A 24,896-nucleotide genomic window follows, 5' to 3' on the forward strand; every position below is an offset into this window, starting at 1 on the left:
ATACATTTTCATTTATTTTACAATTTAATTTAAATCTAGAATTATTTAACTTTTCATACAAACTTAATTTTAAAAACAGTCACTTGCTATTTTACATACAAAAGATTCAAAATTCTTCACCTGGAGCGACTGCAACTCCACGCTCCAGCCCAGTGCTCGCTCCAGCCCAGTGCTCGGGGCAGCACAGAGGGGAGCTGACAGGCACCAGTGGCCTCGGGGCCCAAAACACCCCCCAGTCCCGCAGCACTCCCTCCAGGCATGGGACCTTCACTGAGGGTTGTTTTTTCCCCCAAAACAACTTCTCCTAAGATTTATTTCTAAGGGTTGAAAGCCACCTTAGGACTGACAGTTCTTTTAGAAATAGTGAAACACAAAAAGGACTGTATTCTCCTCAGAACTTGAGAAGTGGAGAATCCATGTTTTCCTTGTCAGCCTCGGGACTCAGCTGGATCAGAGGAGAAGCCAAGTCTATCAGCTGCAAGAGAGAAGCGACAGCAGGTGAGCAGCGTGGCCACATTGCCCCTCGCACAGCCCGTCGGCTCCCTGAAGACCCGGCTGCCCTTGAGTCCTCCGGGCCACGGCTCAGTGCTACCAACCGCTTGGGCACAGGGACATTGCAGCCGTCCTGTCTACGCAGATGGACGGAGGAAGTGCCACACGAAAGAAGTCGGAGTTCCCTCGTCACACAATAGGCACGGGGGAACCCTGGAGTGGTGGCGATGTGACACCCGCCCTCAGAGAGCCCCGGGCTTCCCGGGCAGAATCCCACAGCAGGACTTGGTGAATTCCAAGCTCATGCTACCAGTGGAGTGTGCCCTGAGCCGTGTCACTTTGGAAACCGCCCTGGCCACTCTCGAGGGTCACCATGAAGCACTCTGGGATGAGGAACAAACCCAGAACGGAGCCCACCCAAGACAAGGCCACCACGGAGCTTCCTGCTGCTCCTCACCTGTCCCACCTCCTGGGGAGGCTTGGACGCAGTGTTTCTGTTCATGTCTGGAGTGTTTATCAGCAGGTCGATCAGAGGTCTACTCTCAGATCCCAGAACCACATGTCCTTCTGGACTATTGCAAAAGTCAATGAGAGGGATGTCGATGAGGGCTGTGCTTTCAGCTTTTGGAGTGATGGCCAGTTGGTCCAGTTTGATATCCACGAGAATAGCCTAGACAAGAACCCAAGACTTAAAAGCAGTTCTAGCACCTTTTTGTCAACCATGTTGAGGAAACATAGGAACCCCAGGGAAGGATGGGCCTTAGCGGGCTGCTGGCTGTGTGTGCCCGTGCTGAGTTCTCTCTTCTCTGGCCGCCTCCACACAGCCCCAGCCCATCCACCTCCCTCCGGCCTGCAGCCCACACAGGAGCTCCCACCGAGACTCCCACTGCTGCCCTGTTTCCTACTTCCTGTCCTCTGAGCCCCGGCCCTCTCTGGTCAGACACAGGGCAGGGGTGTGGCTTCTGCGCCTGCTGCAGGCTGGGGGTCCTCACTCCCTCTCTCTGGCACGGCTGGCCCCGGAGGCCCCGAGCACGACGGACCAAGTCCTGGAGAGCGACTCTGGGGACCACCGTGCCGAGTCAGCCCGCGGCGGGGGCAGGCTCCGCTTATCCAGGGTAACAGGTGTACCTCACTAGTGGGTGTGTCTCCAGGTGGCTGGGCTGCATCCAGCACGACTTCTGTGCTGATACTTCCTGAAAGAGTCAAGCCAGTCTTTTCTGGAGAAAAGTTAAGCGCCTGTGGTACAGCCGACAGAGGGGAAAGGGACCCGTCAGGAGACGAGTCCTCACGCCTAGAGGTAGCCTTGCTGTGGGTCTCCCTCGTTGGTGCAGCTCTGCCAGACAGAAAAATGGGAAATCTTAGGAGGGGACTTCTGTCCGTCTTAGGATTCTAGTTTTGGAGGAGGCGTGAAGTGCAGCGTTCCAGCCCCATCTGTGACAGCTCTGAGCGACAGCGACCGCAGGACTCTCCCAGGGATCCAGTCACAAAGACCACACCAGACCCCGGAGCTCTGGATGTGAGCGCACCTTACGGAGCCCTCTGTCCAAAGGGCTCCTCCCAGTGAGAGGCTGTGGCCCACAGAGACACGGGATTGAGGCAGAGGCTCTCCCGCCTTGCCCAGCTCAGCAGCCCACCTGGGATAGGACGCTCAGTGGGGACTATGATGACGGATCAAGCAAGTGCCCTCCCTCACTTCAGAGGGCCACTGACAGGCTCCTGTGGCCGTTGCCGAGCAGACGTGATGAACCTCGGCCCGGCTGGTTCCCGACAAGTGACTCACCCACCAGACCAGGCAGGCTTTCCAGTGTAAGAATCACCTGGGGACTTAGGAATCTGAGACAAACTTATTGCAGCCTCTACCTCTTACCTCACTGAAGACTTTTTCTGCGGCTCAGAAGAACGCCACCGAGCAGGCACACACAGAGGCGAAGCCAGAGCTCTGGGCACGGTTTTAGGGGTCATGAATGGGAGGCCAGAGAGCCGACGGCTGGCAGGTGTGGGCAGGGCTGACACGTGCTTCGTACTCGTGGGGGTCCTCGTACTGCTTACAAGGCTCTGTGGGGCTGCCACTGATGAGTGTCTAGCAGGAGTGTTATGGACAACAACCCTGGAGGAACAAAGTTGGAGTCTTCAGCAGACATGACTAAAAACCAAACCAAACAAACACACAAACAAACCCATTCAGCCAATATGCTAATGAAGTAAAAAGTCCTATGATCTCAACGTAGGAGATAAAAGATTCAAGCCCACCAAGCCTGTTGGAGGTCCGCTCTGGGAAGGAAGGGCTGCCCCAGCCCCCTAGGAGGCCCTGGTGTGGGCCTCTGGTTCCTCAGCGAGTGGCCTCTCCACACTACCAAACGTGATGGCACCTTCCAGGTGGTGCCGCGCAGAGGCAGAGCGTGGGAGGTTCAGAGCACATCTGGAAGTCACCTTCTGATGGGGTAGGTATTTGCAGAAGGAAAGGCAGACCCACACTGGGGCCTGGCCTGGACTCACGAGCCTGTCTGCTCATTCCCAGTGGTAAGAGCACCCGGAGCACCCGGAGCACACGTGAATAAATCAGGGTAGCTGCTGCTGATTTCTCACACCTCCCTCCTTCCAACCTTGGCAATACACGTGGCTTCGACGGCCAGTGAATCCTGCCCATCTGTGTGGAGCCAGCTGCTATTTTAAAATAAACAAGCCAAGGCCGTCCCAACGCGCAGCCCGCAGGAGGGCCGCGGGTGACACACCATCCATCAAGGACAATCTTTACGTGCTTCAGAAAGAGTCTGAAAACAAACTTTAATTAACATTAACTGGAAAACTGAATCACTCCAGGGGCACCAGCAGGAGGGTGGGGTGCTCTCAAGCCGAGCAGCCACTCTCTGCAGTTCTGGAACCACTGCCTTACTCCCTCTACTGCTGAACTCCAGTGAGAACAGATAAAAATGCAAAGGTAATCTTCAGAGTAACCCTGGGAGGCAGGAACTACTGTCCTGTTACACAGGCGGAGGACCGAGGGACAGGGCTAAAGTGAGGCAGGCTGCAGCCGTCTGGCTATGGGTGTGAAGGGAAAGACTCACAGCATGGCTAATGCTGTAAGGGGAGGCATCCGCCCAACCCAGGAAGCACCTCCCAAGTTCACACTCAAGTAAATGAAAGGCCGGGGTCAAGGAAAGACTCGCAGATGGCGCAGGCTGGCCTGTGGCAGGGCCGGGATCAGGGCCCCTGCTCAGGCGTCTGAGTCATCGCTTGTCTTACCACCTATCCCAGCCCAGCCCAGCCCAGCCCACACCCACATGCAAAGCAGCACCCCCATCCTGGCCGCACGCAGGCCCTGGAAACACTGCTCCCCTGGGTGAGCGTCCTCACTTCCGCCTCTGCTCGCAGCGGATGTGCACAGTGGAGCAGTGCTGGGACAGCGTCCTGCCCTGGGACAGAGTGCCCACAGCCGCGCTGGGGCCAGGCCATCAGAAAGGGCCCTCTGACCCTAGCAGATGGCAGTAAAGGGTGGGCAGGGGGAAGACGGTCACTGGCCTGGGCCCCTCACGCGCGTGTGTGCGCGTGCGTTCTTAGTGTTTGCAGTATCTGCTGTGCTGAGTGTGCCCCGTCCCCACTGCACAGCTGAGGAAACGAGGTCAAGGCTGTCCAGGAACCTGCACTGGGTCACAGACCAGGGACAGTGGAGCCGGGGATTCAAAACCAAGTCTGAATAACACCACCACACCGAGGGTTTGCACCCATGACACAAATGAGAGCCCCCTTTTACAACAGTGGGGGTGGACGTTTCTGCCACCAGGTCAGGCCTGAGAGTTGGCACGCTACACCACAGATGGCAAGTCTTCGACTATTGCGAGGCAGATGGAAGTGACACTTGCCCTCGGGAGCCCAGGCCACACCCCAACAGACCAGGGCTCAGGCCAGTGGGGCCAGGCTGTGGGGTACCACACGCACGCTTGAGAAAGCTCGGAGAGACGAGCAGGTTCCTCCTCAGAGTGATGTAAAATCAAAGGACACGGTGACTCCTCACCTCCCCGCCGACGTGCAGGACTGCGGTCTCTGGGCCCGGCAGGACTTCGGCGTCGCACTGTCCGGGGGCTCACCTGGGGCAGGAGAGGAAGCGTGTACAGTCAGTCACATGTGGGGCAAGTGATAAACCCACCACCTGGGGCTCTTCACCAGGGGCAACTCTCCTCAAACACTGAAGGCTCCGCTGCAGGGCCCGGTTCATATGGTCCCCGTGCCGTGTCCCCTCAACAATGACAGCTGGTGTCACGCGCCCACCAGTGCCTGTTCCCGAGGGAGCACGCTGTCACACCGTCGCAGAGCGGGGGTGTTCTGAGCAGCGTGGTGGCTCCCCGCAGCCTCGCCAGCCCTGACTTCCTGGGAACAGTCTGACGCAGGGCCAAAGACGAAAGGTGCTCGTGAGACAGCCCTGTCCCTGACACTGTGAGGAAAGGAGAACCCAATTCCAGAGGAGCTGGAGGTGCCATTAAGGGCACGAACGGGCAGCAGAGGGTAGCAGCTGATAGGCAGTGGGACTGGCACAGGACAAGACCGGCAGACAGATGTTGCCGAAGGAAAGGCAGCCATGGCTCTGGGCAGCCAGCAAGAAAGGAAGCAAACGCTGCTGAACGCAGTCCGCGCGCCCTGTGCCGTGGGGTACCCTGAAGAACCCACTTCTGCAAACACACTGAGCTCTCTGCCGGAATCTACATTTTATCTCCAGGTGTGGCTTCTCCCTTGGGATCCAAACTCATACATTCAACCACCTGCTCAACACAGCCCACCGGAGCCCTGTGGCATCTCTAACTCAACAGGTGCAAACTGGGCCCGTGGGCTCTGCCCCAGGGCTGCTCTTCCTTGAGCCCTCCCCTGATGTGGGAGGCGGCACCCGGGTGGCCTGCGGAGGCCCCCCTCCACACTGCCGCATGCTCTCCCGCCACCACGATCTCTAGTCCACATCACGGCAAGGCTTCTGCATGGCTGGCCCCGCTTCCATTCTTGACCACGAGGGCCTGCTCGTCCCTCAGGAGAGGCAGCTGTCGAGGGCCTAAAGCCCTGTCCCGTGGTGCCCCCTGCACTGAGAACTACTCTGAACCATTCCTCAGTCACGAGGCGCTACGTGAGCCGGCAGCCGCCTCTCACCTCACCTCACCTCCCACCTTGTTCGCTAGCTTGGCTGAGGTTGCCAGTGTTTGTTCAATAGCCACTCTCCTGTTCTCAGTAAGAGACATTAGTGAGGCGGGAACACAACATGTCTCTGCATCCCTGGCAGGCGAGCGCAGTCACGTGCCTGAGGCCTGAGCGATGGGACGGAGATGGAAGCGGCATATGCAGCTTCTGGGAAGCACCCTGCTCCTCCTCACCGACCCCGTCTTCGCTGCTGACGGGTGGGAAGGCTGGAGCGGGGGCAGCCGTACTAGAGCACGAGGAAGAGAGGCTAAGAACAAGGCAGAGGAGGCTCCGGGGCAGTAAAGGCCACCTGCGCCAGCCGGCGGTGCTGGAAACTTCAGACAGCTGCCTGGAAAGCACATCCACTTGGGAGAGGCTACAAGTACCCTCTCCCTTGAGTCAGCTCTGTACAACATTCCACATCATACACATTTCTGAGATTAATTTACCTCGACCAAACATCCACCCGCTACCTGCCGGACACCATGCTGGTGCAGACGGGGAGAGGCCACGCCAGCCCGGCAGCCTTACTGATCAGAGGAGGCTGGGGGGCGGGGCGAGCATTTGGGGGGCAGCCCTAGACAGGTGGGAGCTACAGAGGAAGAGCTCCAGAAATGGGGAGGGAGCCAGAGTCCCCGGCTGCGCAGGAAATAGCAGCACGCGAGCAGCGTGAGACTCTGAAAGGCCCCGATGAAGACAGCCACCAGGAGCAACTGCCACCACTCACACAGGGCTGGGGGACTGCCACGTCCTTCCAGCCAGAGCAGAAACCTCGGGAGCACACAGCACGTTTGGCAGGGACTCGGACAGGCTACGTGTTCATAGCCGGGCTGCCCGGTCCCCAGGGTAAACAGCTACTTAAGACCTGCCCCATCAAAGCTTATAAAGAATCCTCTAAAGGATCAAGTTGACCCACAATTTAAATGCCTTTCAGGGCAAGATTCAGCTCCTTAAAGCAGGATAACAAAACCCAGATATTCAAAAATTCTGAACTTACACCATCTAAGAGATGATCAAAAATTATTAAACATGGGAAGAAGCAGGAAAATGTGACCATCACCAGAAAAAAACTTAGTCGCTAGAAATGGACCCCAAAGTGACAGGGAAGGTGGCATTAGAAGAAACAGTTTAAAACAACCATCATAAATACGTTCAAGAATTTAAACAAACACAATGGGGCACCTGGGTGGCTCAGTCGTTAAGCGTCTGCCTTCGGCTCAGGTCATGATCCCAGGGTCCTGGGACTGAGCCTCGCATCGGGCTCCCTGCTCAGCGGGAAGCCTGCTTCTCCCTCTCCCACTCCCCCTGCTTGTGTTCCCTCTCTCGCTGTCTTTCTCTCTGTCAAATAAATAAAATGAAATCTTAAAAAAAAAAAGAATTTAAACAAACACTGTTAGGACAAACATGGGGAAATTACAATATCAGAAACGAAAAATTAACCGGATGGGCTTAATCGCATATTAGACACACTGCCGAGAAAGATGTGAATGTGAAGACATGATCTTGAAACGTCCCAACTGAAACACAAGAACAGGTGGGGAAACCCAGGGCCTCTGTGACCTACAGACCACATCGAGAGGTCTGGAATACTTGTAATTAGAGTCCCAGGAAATGAAGGGAAGCAAGAAAAAGAATCTGAAAAAAGAACAGCAAAGTTTTTTTTCCCAGAATACAAATATCAATCCACAGATCAAAGCAGCTCAAGAATTCCCAAGAAGGATGAACCCAAAGAAAGCCACCTCGAAATTCATAATAGTCAAAATGCTGAAAAGAATAAGAGGAATTTCTGAGAGAAGTGCAGGAGCAGTGATGGGACAAAGGGTAGTGACTGCGAGACAAGAATGCCACCAAGTTCTCATCTGAAATGGCGCAAGCTAGAAGATGCCAGAACAACGCATTTAAAGTGCTTTAAGAAAAAAGAAAGCTGGGCGCCTGGGTGGCTCAGTTGGTTAGGCAACTGCCTTTGGCTCAGGTCATGATCCCGCGGTCCTGGGATCGAGTCCCGCATCGGGCTCCCCCTGCTGTGTGGGGAGCCTGCTTCTCCCTCTGCCTCTGCCTGCCACTCCCCCTGCTTGTGCTCTCTCTCTCTCTCTCTCTCTCTGTATCAAATAAATAAATAAAATCTTTAAAAAAGAAAATAAAAAAGAAAGCTGGGCGCCTGGGTGGTTCAGTTGGTTAAGCGACTGCCATGGTCATGATCCTGGAGTCCCTGCTCAGCAGGGAGTCGTCTTCTCCCTCTGACCCTCCCCCACTCATGCTCTCTCTCTCTCTCTTTCTCAAATAAAGTCTTTAGAAAAAAAAAGAAGAAAGCCAAAAACCTTCTGTAGAATCTGTTCAGTATTTTAAAACCATATGAAAAATGACCCACTCCTTACCAGTAGCAAACCTGGGGATCTTAAATTGACTTGTAGGGGTGGGCACGGCCTGCGTCCTGCGGAGTAGGTAGGAGTCACGCCTTCTCACACTCCCGGCTGTATTCAACTGAGAGGGCTGGGACCAGATGGAGCTGGAGCTCCGCCCCGGGCCTCCCTGTTCTGGTGTCCGGGCTTGGGCAAGAGCTGCTGGGGTGGGCGCCTTGGCAGCCTCCACCTTCACCTCAGCCACCGTGGCCCACTTGCTCTGCTTGCAGGAGGCACCCACAGGGCCTGCCTGCAGAGGCAGGTAACTGCCCGTGGGAACACTTGCAGTTTCACTGGATCTAGCTGGAAGAGAATACACAAAATCTGGCTATCACTCAAACTGATGTCATTTTTAAATTATGAAGTTACTTAACAAATACTTAAAAAGTTTTCAAGTGAGGAAAATTATTTATTTCGATCATGATGATTTCCATATGATGAAACAGGACCTGTGAGCAACATTCTGTACGCCCGTCAGGTAATGTCCTCAAACACAGGACAAGCTTGGTTGCTCATGGCTTATCTGAGTGTGTTCTAAGGTACGAATTCTAGACACACTATGTATGTAAGTATATGTAAATTCAAGCTCATCTGTCTTCCCTGATTTGTCAACAGCAGACATCTACCCTGGCTGAGCATCCAGGAATGGACAGTGTAGTCACATGCCCCACCCCTCTAGTCAGGGAGGTGGGGAGGGTACAGGGAGAGAAGGCGCAGTCAAACGGGTTGGTTCCTTCAAATCCCAAGGAGGCTGGGTCATAGCAATCACGGGCACTATTTAAAACAGGAAGAAGGGGCGCCTGGGTGGCTCGGTCGTTAAGCGTCTGCCTTCGGCTCAGGTCATGATCCCAGGGTCCTGGGATCGAGCCCCGCATCGGGCTCCCTGCTCGGTGGGAGGCCTGCTTCTCCCTCTCCCACTCCCCCTGCTTGTGTTCCCTCTCTCTCTGTGTCTCTCTCTGTCAAATAAATAAATAAAATCTTTAAAACAGAAAGAAGATAAACCCAGGCGAAAAGTACTCAGGTGCCAATATGCCCCCACGAAGACGTCAGCCTGGGAAGACTCCTACAGAAAACCTCGAAGAGAAAGGCTGATGCCATAGCTCATACTACACCACGCACACTGGCTTTACAGCGCTCCTCCCCACATGCTGTCCCGTCTGTGCATAATGCAGGAAGACACACATACACCCTGTCAGGCCCACTCAACGTCCGCCTCACAGCCTTTCCGAGTTAGGACTGCAGCAATCCTTAGTAAAAATGGTGCTGATGCCCTGCACGCGGCAGCCACACAACTTTACCGCCCCTCATCTGACAGAACTCCCTTTTCCCCCACCCCCGATCACGGGCCAAGTGCCAGAGAGGCCGGGGCGGGCCCTTCGAGCACTCCTTCTAAAGCCCGTGACAGCATGGCAGGGGACACCGTCCTGCCGTCTGTCCAGTTACAGAAGCAACATCAGGTGTCTTCACCACCACCGGGCAGTCGGGACTCCAAATCACATCAGTCTGATTCCAGAATTGACATTTTCTGAACCCGTCACATTTTGTGAACAAAATCCACACACGTCTACACAGCAAATAGCACAGGACAAGAGGGGTGAGTCCTGAAGGGACTGGAAGGTGGCCTTTCCCCACCGCGCACTAGGGCTTCTTCCCTTTACCACTAGATGGCGCCCACGGCTTGCTAAGATGACAACTTAGCCTGCTTTTCATCAGGTTTGGGTGTGGGGATTTAAATAAATGCCAAGTTTACAAGGGTCATATGCTCTAAATGATCTGGAACAGTCCTATTTTTAAAACCTGTGTCTGATTACATGTCCACGGGCCGGTCTCCGTGTCCCTGTGCATTCGCGGGCACCGGGAGCATACACCAGCTGGGGCACCGTGCGGGCCACCCTAAACCAAAACCCCCAGCCTGAGAGCGTCTCTCCTCAGAGGAGCAGGAGCGCCGTGAGGGCAGGGACCCTGACCCCATGGCCCCTGCCGCACACCACAGCAAACCCTCCAGAACCTCCTGTGGAGGCTAAGTGCTCTGCGAAAACGGTCTCAGAAGGATATCAGCACTTGGGGCCTGGCGTCGCTAGGCATGGGTGGGTCTGGGCGCAGAGATCCCCACTGGCCTTACCTCTGCCGGCTGCTGGGGAAGCACACGCCCTGGAAATCACAGCCGAAACGGACCCAGAGGAAGAGAACTTTCTTGAAAGACCTCCAGCACAACCAGGCAGTTTCAACAGTGTTTTCTTCAGCCCCAACTGAAACAAAATGTTAAAAAAAAAAAAGAGTCATCAAAGAGTTCATGATCTACCCATGACTTTTTAATGCAAAGATAGCGTTTATAAATAATTGTTAATAATAATGATCATCTTGAATGTACAGGAAAAGGCCAAGCAGTACTGCTCAAGGGGTCTTCACAGCCCTGCCTGAGAAACACGTGGGACCTTGCTGAAATGCAGATTTTTGGGCTCCAACCCCCGCCCACGGAGTCCAAAGCTGTAGGGCCCAGCTTCTGGCAATTTTAACAAGTACTTCGGTGGTTCTTACGCACAGCTCAGTTTAACCACAACGCCAGGAAAGAAATAGCAGAGCTGTGGGCGGTTGTCCCCATGCCTGTGAGTGTGGTGTTGAAGCACTGACTTCCCATCTCGTCTGAGGGAAGCAGGGAGTGAGGCATAGACACAGATGCTCAGAGATGCTGACTTTCCTCAGTCTGCGGAGCCCCCACCGCACGCCAGGCCGTGCTGCCTTTCATCAAGCTGCCTCACACCAATCCCATTTTCAACCTTCCTAAACTTGATTTTGGTCAAAGACACATTATATGTATACAGCGCTGCCCCTGTATTGGCTTTGCTCACAAGCCACGCCTGCCCGCAGCCCTGGCCGACCCACCTTGTTTGGAACAGGGAGAGATCGCTTGCCTTGGACCAAGTGGCTCCCACCAGCTGGCAAGCTAGCGAGCTCCCGGGTGGCACTGGATTTGTCAGGGGGCACATCCCTGTGGGATTCCTTTTCATTGAGGATTTTCATATTGGAAGGACTGGCTGGTATCCTTTTCCTAGGCTGAAAATTTTAAGATGAAATGTGAGAGCTGTCTGGTCTTTTAACAACATACAGAAGCACCAAGGCTTTGATGCAGAGCAAGCACCATCTACCTTCCCCATGCTATTCACGTTCCTCCATTCATCAACCAGATTGAAGTAAATATAGCAGCTCACTTCCTGCACCAAACTACCAGACAAAACTGATGATGGTGTTTGCTTCCTCATTAAAAACAGAGTAGAATAATACTAAGACCGATCATTAACAGGAGAGAGATCCTCTAAAGCTATTCCTCAATCAGGATTCTTATGTAAGGATGATAATGAGGAAACTGGTTCTAGTAACAAAAATTTTAAAATGCTGTATGGAAAGCAATCACTCATTAAAAGGTCATTCCTTCTAGCAGAGACACTGCTCAGTTGTAATAAATCTTCTTGGAAGAGTACTGGAAGCCGTTTTTCTTTGGACAACAGAGTCAAAGAATACATTTCTGACAATATTTAGATACAAGGGCATTCATGGAACTAACCCATGTTTATGTAAATAACCCCTTATAACAAGGGCAGCTATTAGGAAGCAGTAGCAGCTCATAAAGTCATAGTGTTGAAACAATAACTTTTTTTCCTTTACAGCATTTCCTTTAAAATTGATATGCCTCACATAAAATTCACCTTTTTAGATGTGGTATACATATACGTATACATATATACAACGGAATATTATGCAGCCATCAAAAGGAATGATGCCATTTGCAACGACGTAGATAGAACTGGAGGGTGTTATGCTGAGTGAAATAAATCAATCAGAGAAAGACATGTATCATATGACCTCACTGATATGAGGAATTCTTCATCTCAGGAAACAAACTGAGGGTTGCTGGAGTGGTGGGGGGTGGGAGGGATGGGGTGGCTGGGTGATAGACATTGGGGAGGGTATGTGCTATGGTGAGCGCTGTGAATTGTGCAAGACTGTTGAATCACAGACCTGTACCTGTGAAACAAATAATACATTGTATGTTTAAAAAAAAAAAAAAAAGAAGATAGCAGGAGGGGAAGAATGAAGGGGAGTAAGTCGGAGGGGGAGACGAACCATGAGAGACGATGGACTCCGAGAAACAAACTGAGGGTTCTAGAGGGGAGGGGGGATGGGTTAGCCTGGTGACGGGTATTAAGGAGGGCACATTCTGCGTGGAGCACTGGGTGTTATACACAATGAATCATGGAACACTACATCAAAAACTAATGATGTAATGTATGGTGATTAACATAATAAAAAAAATTCGCCTTTTCAAAGTGTACGTGTCAGTGGTTTTTAGCATATTCACAGTGTTGTACAACCAGCACCAACCCGAGAACATTCTAGTTGTCCCTAAAGGAAACTGCTAGCCACTAGCAGTCACTTCCCACCCCCATCAACTTCCCCGCCTAGCTAGACACTAACCTACTCCCCTCTCTACAATTTGCCTATCATGGTCCCGTCCTATAAATGGGAGCATATAGTATGTGACCTTTTGTGTTCGGCTGCCTTCACTAAGCATGTTTTCAAGGGTCATCCATGTTATATGTCATACTATCTACTAATATTGCATTTCCTGATTGCCTGAGTCCACCTGTTTGTTACATACAGAAATCCCTACCTGGGTCCATGTACTACACATAAGACCCGCGTCACTCTCATTCTAGACACATCACTTTTAGAAATTTACATCCAAATGGTGTCCAGGAAAGGGAGTTTGTATGATTAAAGGAACAGCCCCGGCTATTTAGGGGAAGAGAGAGCTGGCATACCTCCTGTTCAGGCTTCAGTGTGGCAGACAAGCTTTGAGCTCGGATCAGCTCTGGGTTCTGAGGGCAGAAAGTCATGCAGTACATGAGATGGGCTTGTAGAGGGAAAAGGAGCTCCTAGGCCCTTGCTGGGTGGTTTGCACTGACCCCACAGAGCACCATTCCTCCGTTAACTGTCTCATAGAGCGGAGGCCTGGGGCCCTGGTTAGCAGCAGAGCTGAGAAATGGCACACGGCAGGCTCCGACCCGCTGGCTCTCCTCAAAGCAGGGGCTTCCTCCCCTGAGCAGAGATGCAGCAGCAAAGCCTGGAAGCAGCCGCCCTCTGACACCTTCCCTACCCGAGTGCCCTACCCCGCAAGCCTCCGGGAGCCCCAGTGCACCAGAGTTGACTAGCCGTCTCCCAAAGGCCTGCCTGCCCACTGCCACTTCCCAGGACAGCTCATCTGTTTAATTCCTGGGAGGAAAGAGATCTAAACAAATTCACAGCTAAGGAAGATGACTAGTGGCTGTTCCAAGAGGGAATTTTTGGAAGTTGCTTGTTAATGCACACGAAATCCCTATAAGTAGAAAATGCAATATTGTAACAAAGCAAAAGGAAAAATTTCAAATGGCATTTAGGAGGAGGTGTTTTTCAGTCATCACAAGAGGAAGGTAGCCCCGCCCCCGTCCATATCCACCCCAAACCCAGCTCTCCATGCTGTTCCTGCTCTTCATGGACTTGCTGTTCCTACACTTCTAAGCCCTCAGCACAGCTACATTTCCAAGTTTCTTCCCGTCTCACAGTTCCCATTAGGGCCATAAACCAAATGGGCTAAAACGCAAGGGGGCACCTGGCTCTCCAGCCAGATGTTCTGGGACGTGCATGTGTCTACCTGCTCCGCGGCCACATGAATGTTTTTCCCTCTCACAGAAAAAGCTCGGGGCCGCACCAATTTGCTGATGACCTTTTTCTGAGTCCCTGCCTGGTTTGGAGGGTGAGCAGTACTTGGTTCCACTGGCAAAGAAGAGTGGGGTGAGTGTGGCCGCCCCTGTGTCTGGGCGGGAGCGCTTGGCAGGACCATGCCCGAGGGTGTCTGGGTTCCCTGAAGTGGCGGGTCCCTCAAGGGGCTGTCTGACAGGTAATAGGTCTCCCTCTTAAGTGACTTGGGGCTTTTCTTCATTTCATTTTCTTTCTCAAATAGGCTTATTTTTAACTTTGATTCCTGTATAAATCTCTCCACGCCCTGGCTCCAAAGGTCTTCAGCTGTGACATCTTGGGCTGCCTTGTTTTTGCTCTTGCTTTCTATCTGTAAGGCCAATAAGTGAGCTTCTTTATACACTTCCACAAATTTCTCCCCAGGGAGAGGACTCCAGATGAAGTGACTTTCCGAGGCTGGCACAAGAGGCTCTTCGGGAATGTGATGATTTAATTCCAAGCTGGCAGCAACGCATCTTTCTTTATGGCCAAGGGGTCCAAAGAAGACTTCATCATCTTCATTTGCACTGTTTTAAATAAAAGGATTATTAATGACAATGGCATTTAACTGAAAGACTTTACCGAATGTGATTAAACCCAAGGCAAGGGAAAAAAACTCATCTATTTACCTTGAAGAAGACAATGAAAGATCGAAGTCAAATTTTTCATCAGCTAAGAGAAGAATGTCTGGGGGGAAAAAGTCGAGCATTATTTGAGGGTTGGAGCTGACAAAGACAAAACATTACCGGTCTCTACAGCTATAAAAACAATGACAATATTTCACTCTCCAAAGTGTACCTTATCATTATTTCAACAGTCACATTATCATAGAGGGCTCTAGATTATCAAATTTTTTTGTTTTCTTTTTAAAATAGCATCAGCAATTCTGTGTTTGCTAAGCTGACCCAAAAGTTCAACTCCTTATCTTTAAGATATAATTTAAAATGCATTCACCAAGTCATTCAACTAGTTTTTCATTGCTAGATAAATCATCTTCAGATATAGACCATTTTCAAAAGACCATCTGCTTCAGGTCCCCCAGAATTAAATTCCTTGCTTACAGGGGCGCCTGGGTGGCTCAATCTTTAGGCGTCTGCCTTTGGCTCAGGTCATGATCCCCGAGTCCGGGGATCGAGCCCCCGCGTCGAGCCCCGCGTCAGGCTCCCTGCTCGGCGGGGAGCCTGCTTCTCCCTCTCCCACTCCCCCTGCTTGTGTTCCCTCTCTCGCTGTGTCTCTCTCTGTCAAACAAATAAATAAAATATTAAAAAAAAAAATTCCTTGCTTACAAACTACATAACACCTACTCTTCTTTCAAAAACAAATTCAGTATTATTCAAATGCACCGTTGGGACTCCATCCGTATTTGCTGACGACCATCTCTTCTTAGAGCCCACCTTGAAACCCCAGATGAAACTGCGCTTTGTACCCCCCATCTACACTTCCACCATAGTTCCTTCACCAGCCAGGCCTGTAAGCCTGACTCCCTCTAACAAACCTTAGGCTCCAGGTTAGCGGATCTCTTTCCTGGGGCAACCGCTTCCTCCCCTAGCTCTCACACCCCATCCACCCCCATTCCTCCCTAGGGCCTCCCCACATCACCTAGACCTGACCTCTGTCACTATACTCCCTTGCTGTTCTGTAATGTCCCTTTACTCTTCTGGGCTCCAACTAGATTGTAAGCTCCTCCAAGCCAGAAAATGTCTAACGCTCTCACAAATTCCCTTATGTCCAGCTAAGGGCCTGGACACTTAGCAAATAATTATCGAAATGCGCTGAGCGGATATTTCCATACTATCAAGTTTATACAGCACTTTCACAAATCACTTCTTATTTGATCCTAAAAAACAATGCAGCATGCTTATTAAAATTATAAAAATTTAAAATATACTAATATCTTAATTAGGTCCTAATTAGTCGCTTCAATTATTCTTAATTACCCAATCCAGGAAAAGGTAAAAGCACAAATGCACAAATGAAATAAAAAGAAATAACGAGAGAGAGGAAATTAAAAGATTCCTAAGCCAGCCTGCTCAGCTCCATGCCCATAAACCTAAGAACTTGGCTGAAATGCATAATTTTCTAGAAAACACTATTTTGTGTATTTGAATTACTTAAGGGGATTTATTTATAAAACTGACTCCAGAAGAGAGGGGAAAAAATCTTAATAGTTCAATTATCATAAAATAACTGCACACATTTATTCAAGAGCTGTTGTCCTCAAAAGAACACAAGTCCCAGATAGTTTCGCAGGATAATTTTGTCAAGTCTTTCAAGAATGTATCATCCCAAAATGATTGAGATTGCTCCACAGGATAGAAAAAGGAAACCTTTCAACTTACTTGTATGAAGCAAGCATAACCGTATCCCAAAAGCTCTAGAGTTAGCTCAGTAAAGAAAGCTACAGACCAGGCTCCTAACATACAAATCCTAAATAGGAATATTAGGTAACAGAATCCAACACGTTAAAAGAAGAAGAATATATCATGACTAGGTGAAGTTTGTTTCAGGACTTCAGGACTGTAGGATGGTTTAATTTTACACAATCTAGTAACATGATTGTCATATTACTAGATCTAAAAGGAAAGCCCTACATCATGTCCATCTATGCTAATAAGACATATGAAAAAAATGCAAAATACCTTGTTGACCTTAAAAGCTCTTCATAAAAAGTAACAGATATATAACAGATACATTTGATCATACAAGGAAGTATCTCTCTCCAGCCAAAAGCCAAAATTAGGTTTAATGGGATACTATCAGAAGCATTCCTTCTAAAGTCAGGAGCAAATATACTTTCTCAGTCAGGACAGGCTAACTTGTGCTGAAGTAACAAGCCCCGAATCTCAAGTGGTGTATTTCTCACTCAAACTCTCTATCTGCTGAGGCTTGGGCCCTGCTCCACGTCCTCCTCATTGCAGAACACAGGCTGATGGAGGCTGGCCTTTGTGCTAAAGAAAGGGGAAACAGCAAATTCCATACTAGTTCATAAAGACCTAGAAGTGACACATATCACAGCATTCCCATTTCACTGGCCACCTTTCAAGTCACTTGAGACGAATCCAACTTTAAGTGGGCAGACAAGGACAATTATACCATGTACTCGGGAAAAAAAAAAAAAAGTAGAAAAGAGGGGAAAAAAACAGTGGAAATATTGATAAACAGCACCAAAACTACCACCTATTTGTAAATTAACTCGCAAACCAGCATGAGGCTTAATGGAAATCTAAAGAGGAAATTCCATGAAAGCCGGGCACATGGCCATGACGTCTGCTCTCACAACAAGCCCAGACACTGTTCTGGGTACACTAACCAATACAATCAGACAAAGTAAAGAATCTGGAGGTAAAAGTATCACAGTACATGGATGCTATGATACAGACACAAGAAAATCAAATAAATACTGTTACAAGTAGTGAAAGGATAAAAGCAGGTGCCTGAGGACAAAATTATCACACAGTAATCGACGGCATTCATATCTACAAAGAACAGTTCGAAGATATGATGGAAAAAAAGACCTCATTACAATAGCAGCAAAACCCACTAAATACCCGTGAATAAACCTAACAAATACGCAAGACAGATAATATAGAAAACTCAGTATAACGTAAAAGTAGCACATCAAATTAAAGGGGGAAATGGTGTATTCAAAGCGGAAAATACATATAAAAGGAACAAGAAGGGGCGCCTGGGTGGCTCAGTGGGTTGAGCGACTGACTCTTGATTTCGGCTCAGGTCGTGATCTCAGGGTCGTGAGCTTGAGTCCCACGTCAGGCTCCGCACTCAGTGCGAAGTCTGCTTGAGATTCCCTCGCTCCCTCCCTCTCCCCTCACTCATGTGCATGCTCTCGTGCACGCGTGCTCTCTCTCTCAAAACAGATAAATAAATCTTTAAAAAAAAGGAACAAGAAGAAACCATGAGGAAATTATTTTATAACCTGGAGACAAGAGGTTTAACTGTGAGACCAAACTGGAAGCCATAAAAGACTAATAGAACAGTATATAAAAAAAACATTTTAAATCTCTGCATGGCAACAATCACCATGAGCAAAGTTAAAGAAACAATAAGCAGGGGGAAAAGTATTTGCAGCTCACATCTCAAAGGGCTCATTTATGAACATTGCCTACAAACTGCTAAGAAAATAACCAATGATGTAATGGAAGAACTGACAAATGACAGGAACAGATAAAATAACTGATAAAATAAAATAAAACAAAAATAACCCCGAGATTCCACTTTTCACCTATCAGGTTGTCAAAAATCAGAGAGTTTGGTAAAACGTGCTCAAGGCTGTGGGGAACAAGACAATTCACACAGCGTTCAGGAAGGTGTCACCAGGTGGCCCGGCAGCACCTACAAAATAAGAGGTGCACGTGTCCTCCCGCCCAGCAAGAAGACCGTGTGCGGACATCCCACAGTCGCAGTGATGTCGCTTCAGCAGCATTTGAAAAAGCAAGACACTGGACACACACGAACATGCACCCACAGCAGATGGGAGAAATTACAGCCCCCCCCCCCCCAAAGATGGACCACTACATAGGTACAAAAGAGAACAGCAGGGGCGCCTGTGTGGCTCAGTCGGTTAAGCATCTGCCTTTGGCTCAGGTCATGATCCCAGGGTCCTGGGATCGAGCCCCACATAGGGCTCCCTGCTCAGCGGGGAGTCTGCTTCTCCCTCTCCCTCTGCCTGCCGCTCCTTCTGCTTGTGCTCTCTCTCTGTCGAATAAATAAATAAAATCTTTAAAAAAAAGAGAGAGAGAGAACAGCAATAGTGCATGCATTGATATATGAAGATCATCAAGATAAATTGGTGCCAAAAGCAAGATGCAGCAAAGGGTTCCATCTGCTATAAAAAAGGGGCAATCGGCTGACAATGTACACATACTGGTTTGCTCTTGCACAGATCAGGTTTGGAAGATCAAAGAGACCAAAGACATTGATGGCCTTTGGAGGGGCAGCTGGGTGGCTGAGGGAGAGGCTGCAGGAAGTGGAAACAGGTAGGGTCAGATCCTGGAGGGTTTGCAAGCCATGGCAAGGAGCTTCTATTTTATCCTAAGTGCTACAGAAAGCTATGGAAGGTTTTAAGCACAAGAGTTATGATCTAACTTGTGTTTTTAAAAAGGTTACCCTGTGTTGGGAAAATTGGACAGCCACATGCAGAAGAATGAAACTGGACCATTTCCTTACACCACACACAAAAATAGACTCCAAATGGTTGAAAGACTTAAACGTGAGACAGGAGTCCATCCAAATCCTAAAGGAGAACACAGGTAGCAACCTTTTCGACCTTAGCCGCAGCAACTTCTTCCTAGAAACATCGCCAAAGGCACGGGAAGCCAGGGCAAAAATGAACTATTGGGATTTCATCAAGATAAAAAGCTTCTGCACAGCAAAAGAAACAGTCCACAAAACCAAAAGACAACCGACAGAATGGGAGAAAATATTTGCAAATGACGTATCAGATAAAGGGCTAGTATCCAAAATCTATAAAGAACTTATCAAACTCAACACTCAAAGAACAAATAATCCAATCAAGAAATGGGCAGAAGACATGAACAGACATTTCTCCAAAGAAGACATCCAAATGGCCAACAGGCACATGAAAAAGTGCTCAACATCGCTTGGCATCAGGGAAATCCAAATCAAAACCTCAATGAGATACCACCTCACACCCGTCAGAATGGCTAAAATTAACAAGTCAGGGAACGACAGATGTTGGCGGGGATGTGGAGAAAGGGGAACCCTCCTACACTGTTGGTGGGAATGCAAGCTGGTGCAACCCCTCTGGAAAACAGTATGGAGGTTCCTCAAACAGTTGAAATTAGAGCTACCGTTCGATCCAGCAATTGCACTACTGGGTATATACCACAAAGATACAAATGTAGGGACCCGAAGGGGTACATGTACCCCAATGTTTATAGCAGCAATGTCCACCATAGCCAAACTGTGGAAAGAGCCAAGATGCCCATCGACAGATGAATGGATAAAGAAGATGTGGTATATATACACAATGGAATATTATGCAGCCATCAAAAGGAATGAGATCTTGCCATTTGCAACGACGTGGATGGAACTGGAGGGTGTTATGCTGAGTGAAATAAGTCAATCAGAGAAAGACATGTATCACATGACCTCACTGATATGAGGAATTCTTAATCTCAGGAAAGAAACTGAGTGTTACTGGAGTGGTTGGGGGTGGGAGGGATGGGGTGGCTGGATGATAGATATTGGGGAGGGTATGTGCTACGGTGAGCGCTGTGAATTGTGCAAGACTGTTGAATCACAGATCTGTACTTCTGAAACAAATAATGCAACATATTTTAAGAAAAAGAAAAAGAAGAAGATAACAGGAGAGGAAGAAAAGGGGAGTATGTCAGAGGGGGAGACGAAGCATGAGAGATGATGGACTCTGAAAAACAAACTGAGGGTTCTAGAGGGGAGGGGGGTAGGGGGATGGGTTAGCCTGGTGATGGGTATTGAGGAGGGCACGTTCTGCATGGAGCACTGGGTGTTATGAACAAACAATGAATCATGGAACACTGCACCAAAAACTAATGATGTAATATATGGTGATTAACATAACAATAAAAAATTAAAAAAAAAAAAATAAAAAGGTTACCCTGGTTGCTGTGTAGACTGTATCAGAAAGGAAAAAAAAAAAACAGTGTCTATTGAAATCACAAATGCACACATTGGCCAAAGTGAAAAATGCACAAGGAGGTGGAGGTGAGCTAATGGGGCTGAGGCAAAAGGTGGTGGCTGGCATCTGGGTGGAGCTGGAAAGAGATAGATGGATCCAAATATATTCTGAAGGTGGAAACAGCAGTAAAGGATGATTGAATGAACCTGGCTGCTTCACAACCTAGACAGCTAGGTAAATGGAGGGGCCATTTACTTCCATGAGAGGACAAAGAGCAGGTTAAGAATGGGGTGGGAGGGGGAGCACATTGAGTTTGAGGTGCAAGACACTCAGGTGAAGACGCCAAAGAGGCAGGTGGATACAGGAATCCAGAGCTCTGGGGAAAGATGGTGCTCGAGACAAAATGTGGGCACCACTACAAAGCAGATTGCCGTGGGAACGTCTGAGGGCCCCTGGGGTGTGCGGGATACAAACAGACCCTAGACCAAGTCCTGGGTAAGATTAGCTTCAGAAGACAACAGAGGAAGAGCAGCCTGCAAAGAGATGGATAAGCCAGCCAGAGAGGTGGAAGGATTTCTATTTGTATGCCAATGATGAGCATGAGCAAATGGACAGGCGCAAAGCAAGGTTACGAAGGCTGTTGGGGGTGTGACAGAAGGGGTGAAGTCCTCAAGAGCAGCCAGTGGGAACTCTGCACGCACATGGAAGGGACTGGTATTCGAAAGTGAGGATACGGACAGGAAGGAGAAAGGGGCGCATCGGCAAATAGCTTTCCAGATACAAGGAAGAAGTGAAACTGGCAAAGTCCCTAGGACCGTTTTGGCAGAATGGAAGTGTCAAGGATATCCAGTCCACCGGCCTCACATGGATGTTGTGAGGAGCAAAGGATACACGGATGTCAACACGCTGTAGGAGAAAACCGAGAGGGTACGGCCCTTCACTCATCTCCTGAGGCTGGATTCTCACCCCGGCGCTCCAGCCAGACAGGGACAGAACAAGACGGGAAAGTCACAAAGCTTCTAAACAAACCGTGGCAAACAGGAACCAGCAATGAATAAAAGAGGAAACACCAAATTCGATCCCACCAGTATCTGAGTGCCCACAAAGTGCCAGGCAGGGTTCTCGGCACGGGGTATACGCAGCAAGTCGGCCTGGAAAGAATCCCTGCCATGATGGAAATCTGAAGCTGCGGCGCATGGGAGGCAGAAAACCGAAAACTAAAGAAGCTAGATGGATGCAAACCTCTTGAAGACAGGGGCCATGAGCTTCACTGGCACCGAGCACGGGGTGCGCGCTGAATAAACACAGGACTACGTTCTCACAGAAGCATGAACTCGACCTACGTCTTCACCGAGCTCCCTGAACCACGGCGCCGCAGCGCGGTTGGCACGAGGACGTACCATTCTCCTTGGGAACGTCCATCTCGGCTTCTCCTGGCTGGCTGGCTGGCTGGCTGGCGCGTCGCCGGCGTGTCCTCCCTCCACGGCGAGGGCTGTCAGCGAGTCTGCGGAGAGCACGGGGTCAGCACGTAAGCAGGTGTCGGGGCCCGGGCCCCCCGGCTCCGTCGCTCCCCGGTGCCGACGGGGGCAGAGGGAGCGGGCGGCCGCGGCCAGGTCAGGGAGGGGAATGGCGGCCGGAGGCCACGGGAGGTGCAGCCGAGACCCTCCGCGTCGCACCGCCCGCGGCCGCGCGCCCCCAGGCCGTGGGCTCCGGGGGCCCGATCGGGACCATACTCCGCGGCCGAGCACAACGGAATTCCCCGCGCTCGGGACACAGCCCCCACCTGACGCGCGAGGGGAGCCCGCCCGAGCCACCGCGCCCCTCACCCGAGCGACCGCGACACCCGGCGGCCCCACCCCGGCCTGGAATTTAAACGCGGCGCGGCGGGCGCGGCGCGGCCGCCAATTGGCCGGTTTGAAGGCGCTGCGCAACGACGCCGCGCCCGGTGCATCCTGGGGGCTGGGGGCGGAGCCGCCGGGAGGAGGAGCTCGGCGCCGGCGCTCGCTGCCTCCGCGCGCAGGTGGGCTGAGCAAGCCCGGGGTCCGCCCCGCGCCTGCCGTGGGTCCGCAGAGGCCCGCCGGGGTTTCCTTGGAGCGCCGTACTGTGTTCTCGCAGGCTTGGCCTCAGGGTAGCTGCGCGTGCCAAGGGACGTAGTTCCGATCCCAGCTTTCTGTCTGTAAGTGCAGAGGCTTCGATTCCTAGCGTAGATGTTGATGGGAAGACCAAACGAAATTAAGTGCACCTGTCTGCTTTGTAAAGCAGTACGCGCCCGTTGCTAATACAGTAAGAAGGCCCGGACCCTGCCCGGACCAGCGCACAAGGTGACGCCGGTTTGTGCCCTTGCAGCAGGAGAAGCTGAGTGGTGGCGGGGGACAGTGATGAGGGCCTGAGCATGGCCAGAGACGTGGCAGAAGCCTGCCCTGGGCTTTAGAGCCGCTGGGGAGCTGGATTGGTTCTGATGGCAAGATGGGAGGGGGGGGGGTTGAAGGGGTGCGCAGGTCCGGTGGCTAGGTGATGGAGTCTGCATGGGAGAATGCACACGTTGGAACAAGATTCCCTATCTGAGCGACACGGAGGACTGACTGGTGAATAGGTCAGTCAGCGGCAGCTTGAGATCGACCTCACTTGAGCCTTGGAGTGTGAACCAGGTATAAATAATACCCACCTCATGGCCTGGAGTGTGAAATGAGGGGCTCCGTTCAGGACACAGTGTCATGAAGCCGTTGCCCTAGGTATCTGGGGACCGGTGGCTGTAGGAGGATGTGGGAAGGAGGAGGCTGGGATGCCCCGTAGAGTCTGCTCCGGGAAGGTCAGAACTCCAGAGGGAGAGCACCATTTTCAGGGACAATAATGAGCTATTTATTTGGGGCAGGTTGGGTGGAGAGCTGTCCAGGGGGCAGCCATCCTGGGCCCAGGACCTATGCCAAGAAGCCTTCTATACAGGCTGGCATCTGGACTCCCATGTCTCTGGTTTCACACCATCCACACCAATCACCCCATGTTGTTGTGGTCCCTCTCCACTTATGCTCCTGAGTCCAGCTCCCTGTGAGACTGTGAGCCTCTAAAAGGCAGGGTGGGGTCTCCATTATGTGATGTCCCCTAGCCTCACACCGCCCAGGGATGGGCCCCAGGCAAGAGCTGAGAGAGTGGGAGCTGGATATCCAGCTCACATAATGGAGACCCCACCCTGCCTGAGGGTCTGGCGGGGGGAATCTAAGCAGCTCGGAAAGAGCCCAGCCTCCCCCCTGCATCCCCTTTGTCTCCTGGCATCCCCAACGCCTCTTCTCTATCAAAGGGCTCCCTCTGTAGACTTTGGCTTTCCACTGTTCTCAAATGTGCTGGGTCCCTTGGACCCTGCCTTTCCCACCTAAGTCTCCGTACATGGGGTCCCTTCTGAATTCCATTGTCTTTGGGGCTTTTTTTTTTAAGATTTATTTATTTGAGAGAGAGAGAGAGAGAGCACAAGCAGGAGGGAGAGAATCTCACGCAGACTCCACGCTGAGCACAGCCTGACATGGGGCTCCATCTCACAACCCTAAGATCACAACCCGCGCTGAAACCAAGAGTCGAACCCCTAACCAGCTGTGCCACCCAGGTGCCCCATGAGTTGTCTTTTGCTCAGGTTCCTGCTTAACTAGAGAAGGTGGTGCCAGGCAGACCCAGCAGCAGGTATCCGTCAAGAGCCTTTGGGTTGTAAGAAACAGAAAACCAGCTTCAGGCTGGCTTTAGAAAGAGAATTTACTGGCTCCAGGAACCAGGAAGTCCCTGAAAGAGGGGCTCAAAGGAGGGCACTGGGTTAGGTCACCTCCTAGCTGCCTCTCTCGGGTCCTGCTCACCCTTGATCAGGCTGGCTTTACTGGGCCTCCCAGCCCGGGAGCTCCAGGCTTCCCTCCACTTAGCAGGGCCTCCTGAAGACAGCAGCTGGTTTGGTGGTGCCCGTGCCCAGTCGATGGTCCAAAGGCCTACGCTTGCCTGACTTAATCACAGGGCAACTGCAACAGGAGCTGGGGGGAGGGGGCAGGTCTCGGCCCAGGTCCCCACAGCCCCGTGGATGTTGCCGGGGGTGAGGGTCCCCAACACCCACTCCCAATGCTCCTCTCCCTCTATCCTGTCAGCACATAGGAGGTCAGTATCTGCATTGATTATGAATAGCTTGTTGCTGTTAACTGAACAGTACCTTCATCCAGCTGTCCTATCATGGGCCTGCTCATCAGAGATTCATTTCTTCCTCCCCGCAATTTATGCCACCCTTCATGAGTTCATTCACTAACGTCCTCTGACAAGTCCTCAGTGCAGGCCGTGTGCCGGGTGATGTTGGGACCAGATGCCATTCCTGACCTGAGGTCACAGCAGGAGAGAAGGGGGCAATAGCAAACACAGGTGCCAAGGCCTGGGGGGCAGAGGGGGCACCCTCACCAGCCTGCAGTGGTCAACAGGAG

At 51.0% G+C, this 24,896-nt stretch overlaps 1 protein-coding gene across 5 annotated transcripts; it reads right to left on the reverse strand.

Moving 5' to 3' along the window:
* Positions 1 to 24,751, reverse strand: GTSE1 (G2 and S-phase expressed 1). 5 transcript variants are annotated; one of them, XM_027591729.2, is made up of 15 exons: positions 24,635 to 24,748; positions 23,123 to 23,207; positions 22,560 to 22,655; positions 21,858 to 21,961; positions 14,450 to 14,507; positions 13,738 to 14,347; positions 12,869 to 12,925; positions 10,932 to 11,102; positions 10,171 to 10,297; positions 8,025 to 8,351; positions 4,505 to 4,577; positions 2,360 to 2,599; positions 1,621 to 1,825; positions 950 to 1,162; positions 1 to 475 (listed from the first exon to the last, which is right to left on the reverse strand). In XM_027591729.2, the coding sequence occupies exons 2-15, from the start codon at positions 23,125 to 23,127 to the stop codon at positions 392 to 394; spliced, it is 2,370 nt and encodes a 789-aa protein (XP_027447530.1). In that variant the 5' UTR covers positions 23,128 to 23,207; positions 24,635 to 24,748; the 3' UTR covers positions 1 to 391. The 5 variants fall into 5 exon arrangements, with proteins under 5 accessions (XP_027447530.1, XP_027447535.1, XP_027447531.1 ...); XM_027591734.2 differs by lacking the exon at positions 8,025 to 8,351 and having other exon boundaries at positions 24,635 to 24,751; XM_027591730.1 differs by lacking the exons at positions 22,560 to 22,655; positions 23,123 to 23,207; positions 24,635 to 24,748 and adding an exon at positions 22,284 to 22,336.
* Positions 24,752 to 24,896: the final 145 nt, after the last annotated feature.

This window comes from Zalophus californianus, chromosome 9 (assembly GCF_009762305.2).
Source record: "Zalophus californianus isolate mZalCal1 chromosome 9, mZalCal1.pri.v2, whole genome shotgun sequence".
Lineage (NCBI taxonomy): Eukaryota > Metazoa > Chordata > Mammalia > Carnivora > Otariidae > Zalophus > Zalophus californianus.

Excerpts from the sequence above, each read along its gene's own strand:
- GTSE1 (XM_027591729.2), bottom strand. Across the intron at positions 2,600-4,504 it reads TCCTGCACGTCGGCGGGGAG|GGTTGTTGTCCATAACACTC; the intron begins GTGAGGAGTCAC and ends TTGTTCCTCCAG. Across the intron at positions 476-949 it reads CTCCCCAGGAGGTGGGACAG|CTGATAGACTTGGCTTCTCC; the intron begins GTGAGGAGCAGC and ends TCTCTCTTGCAG.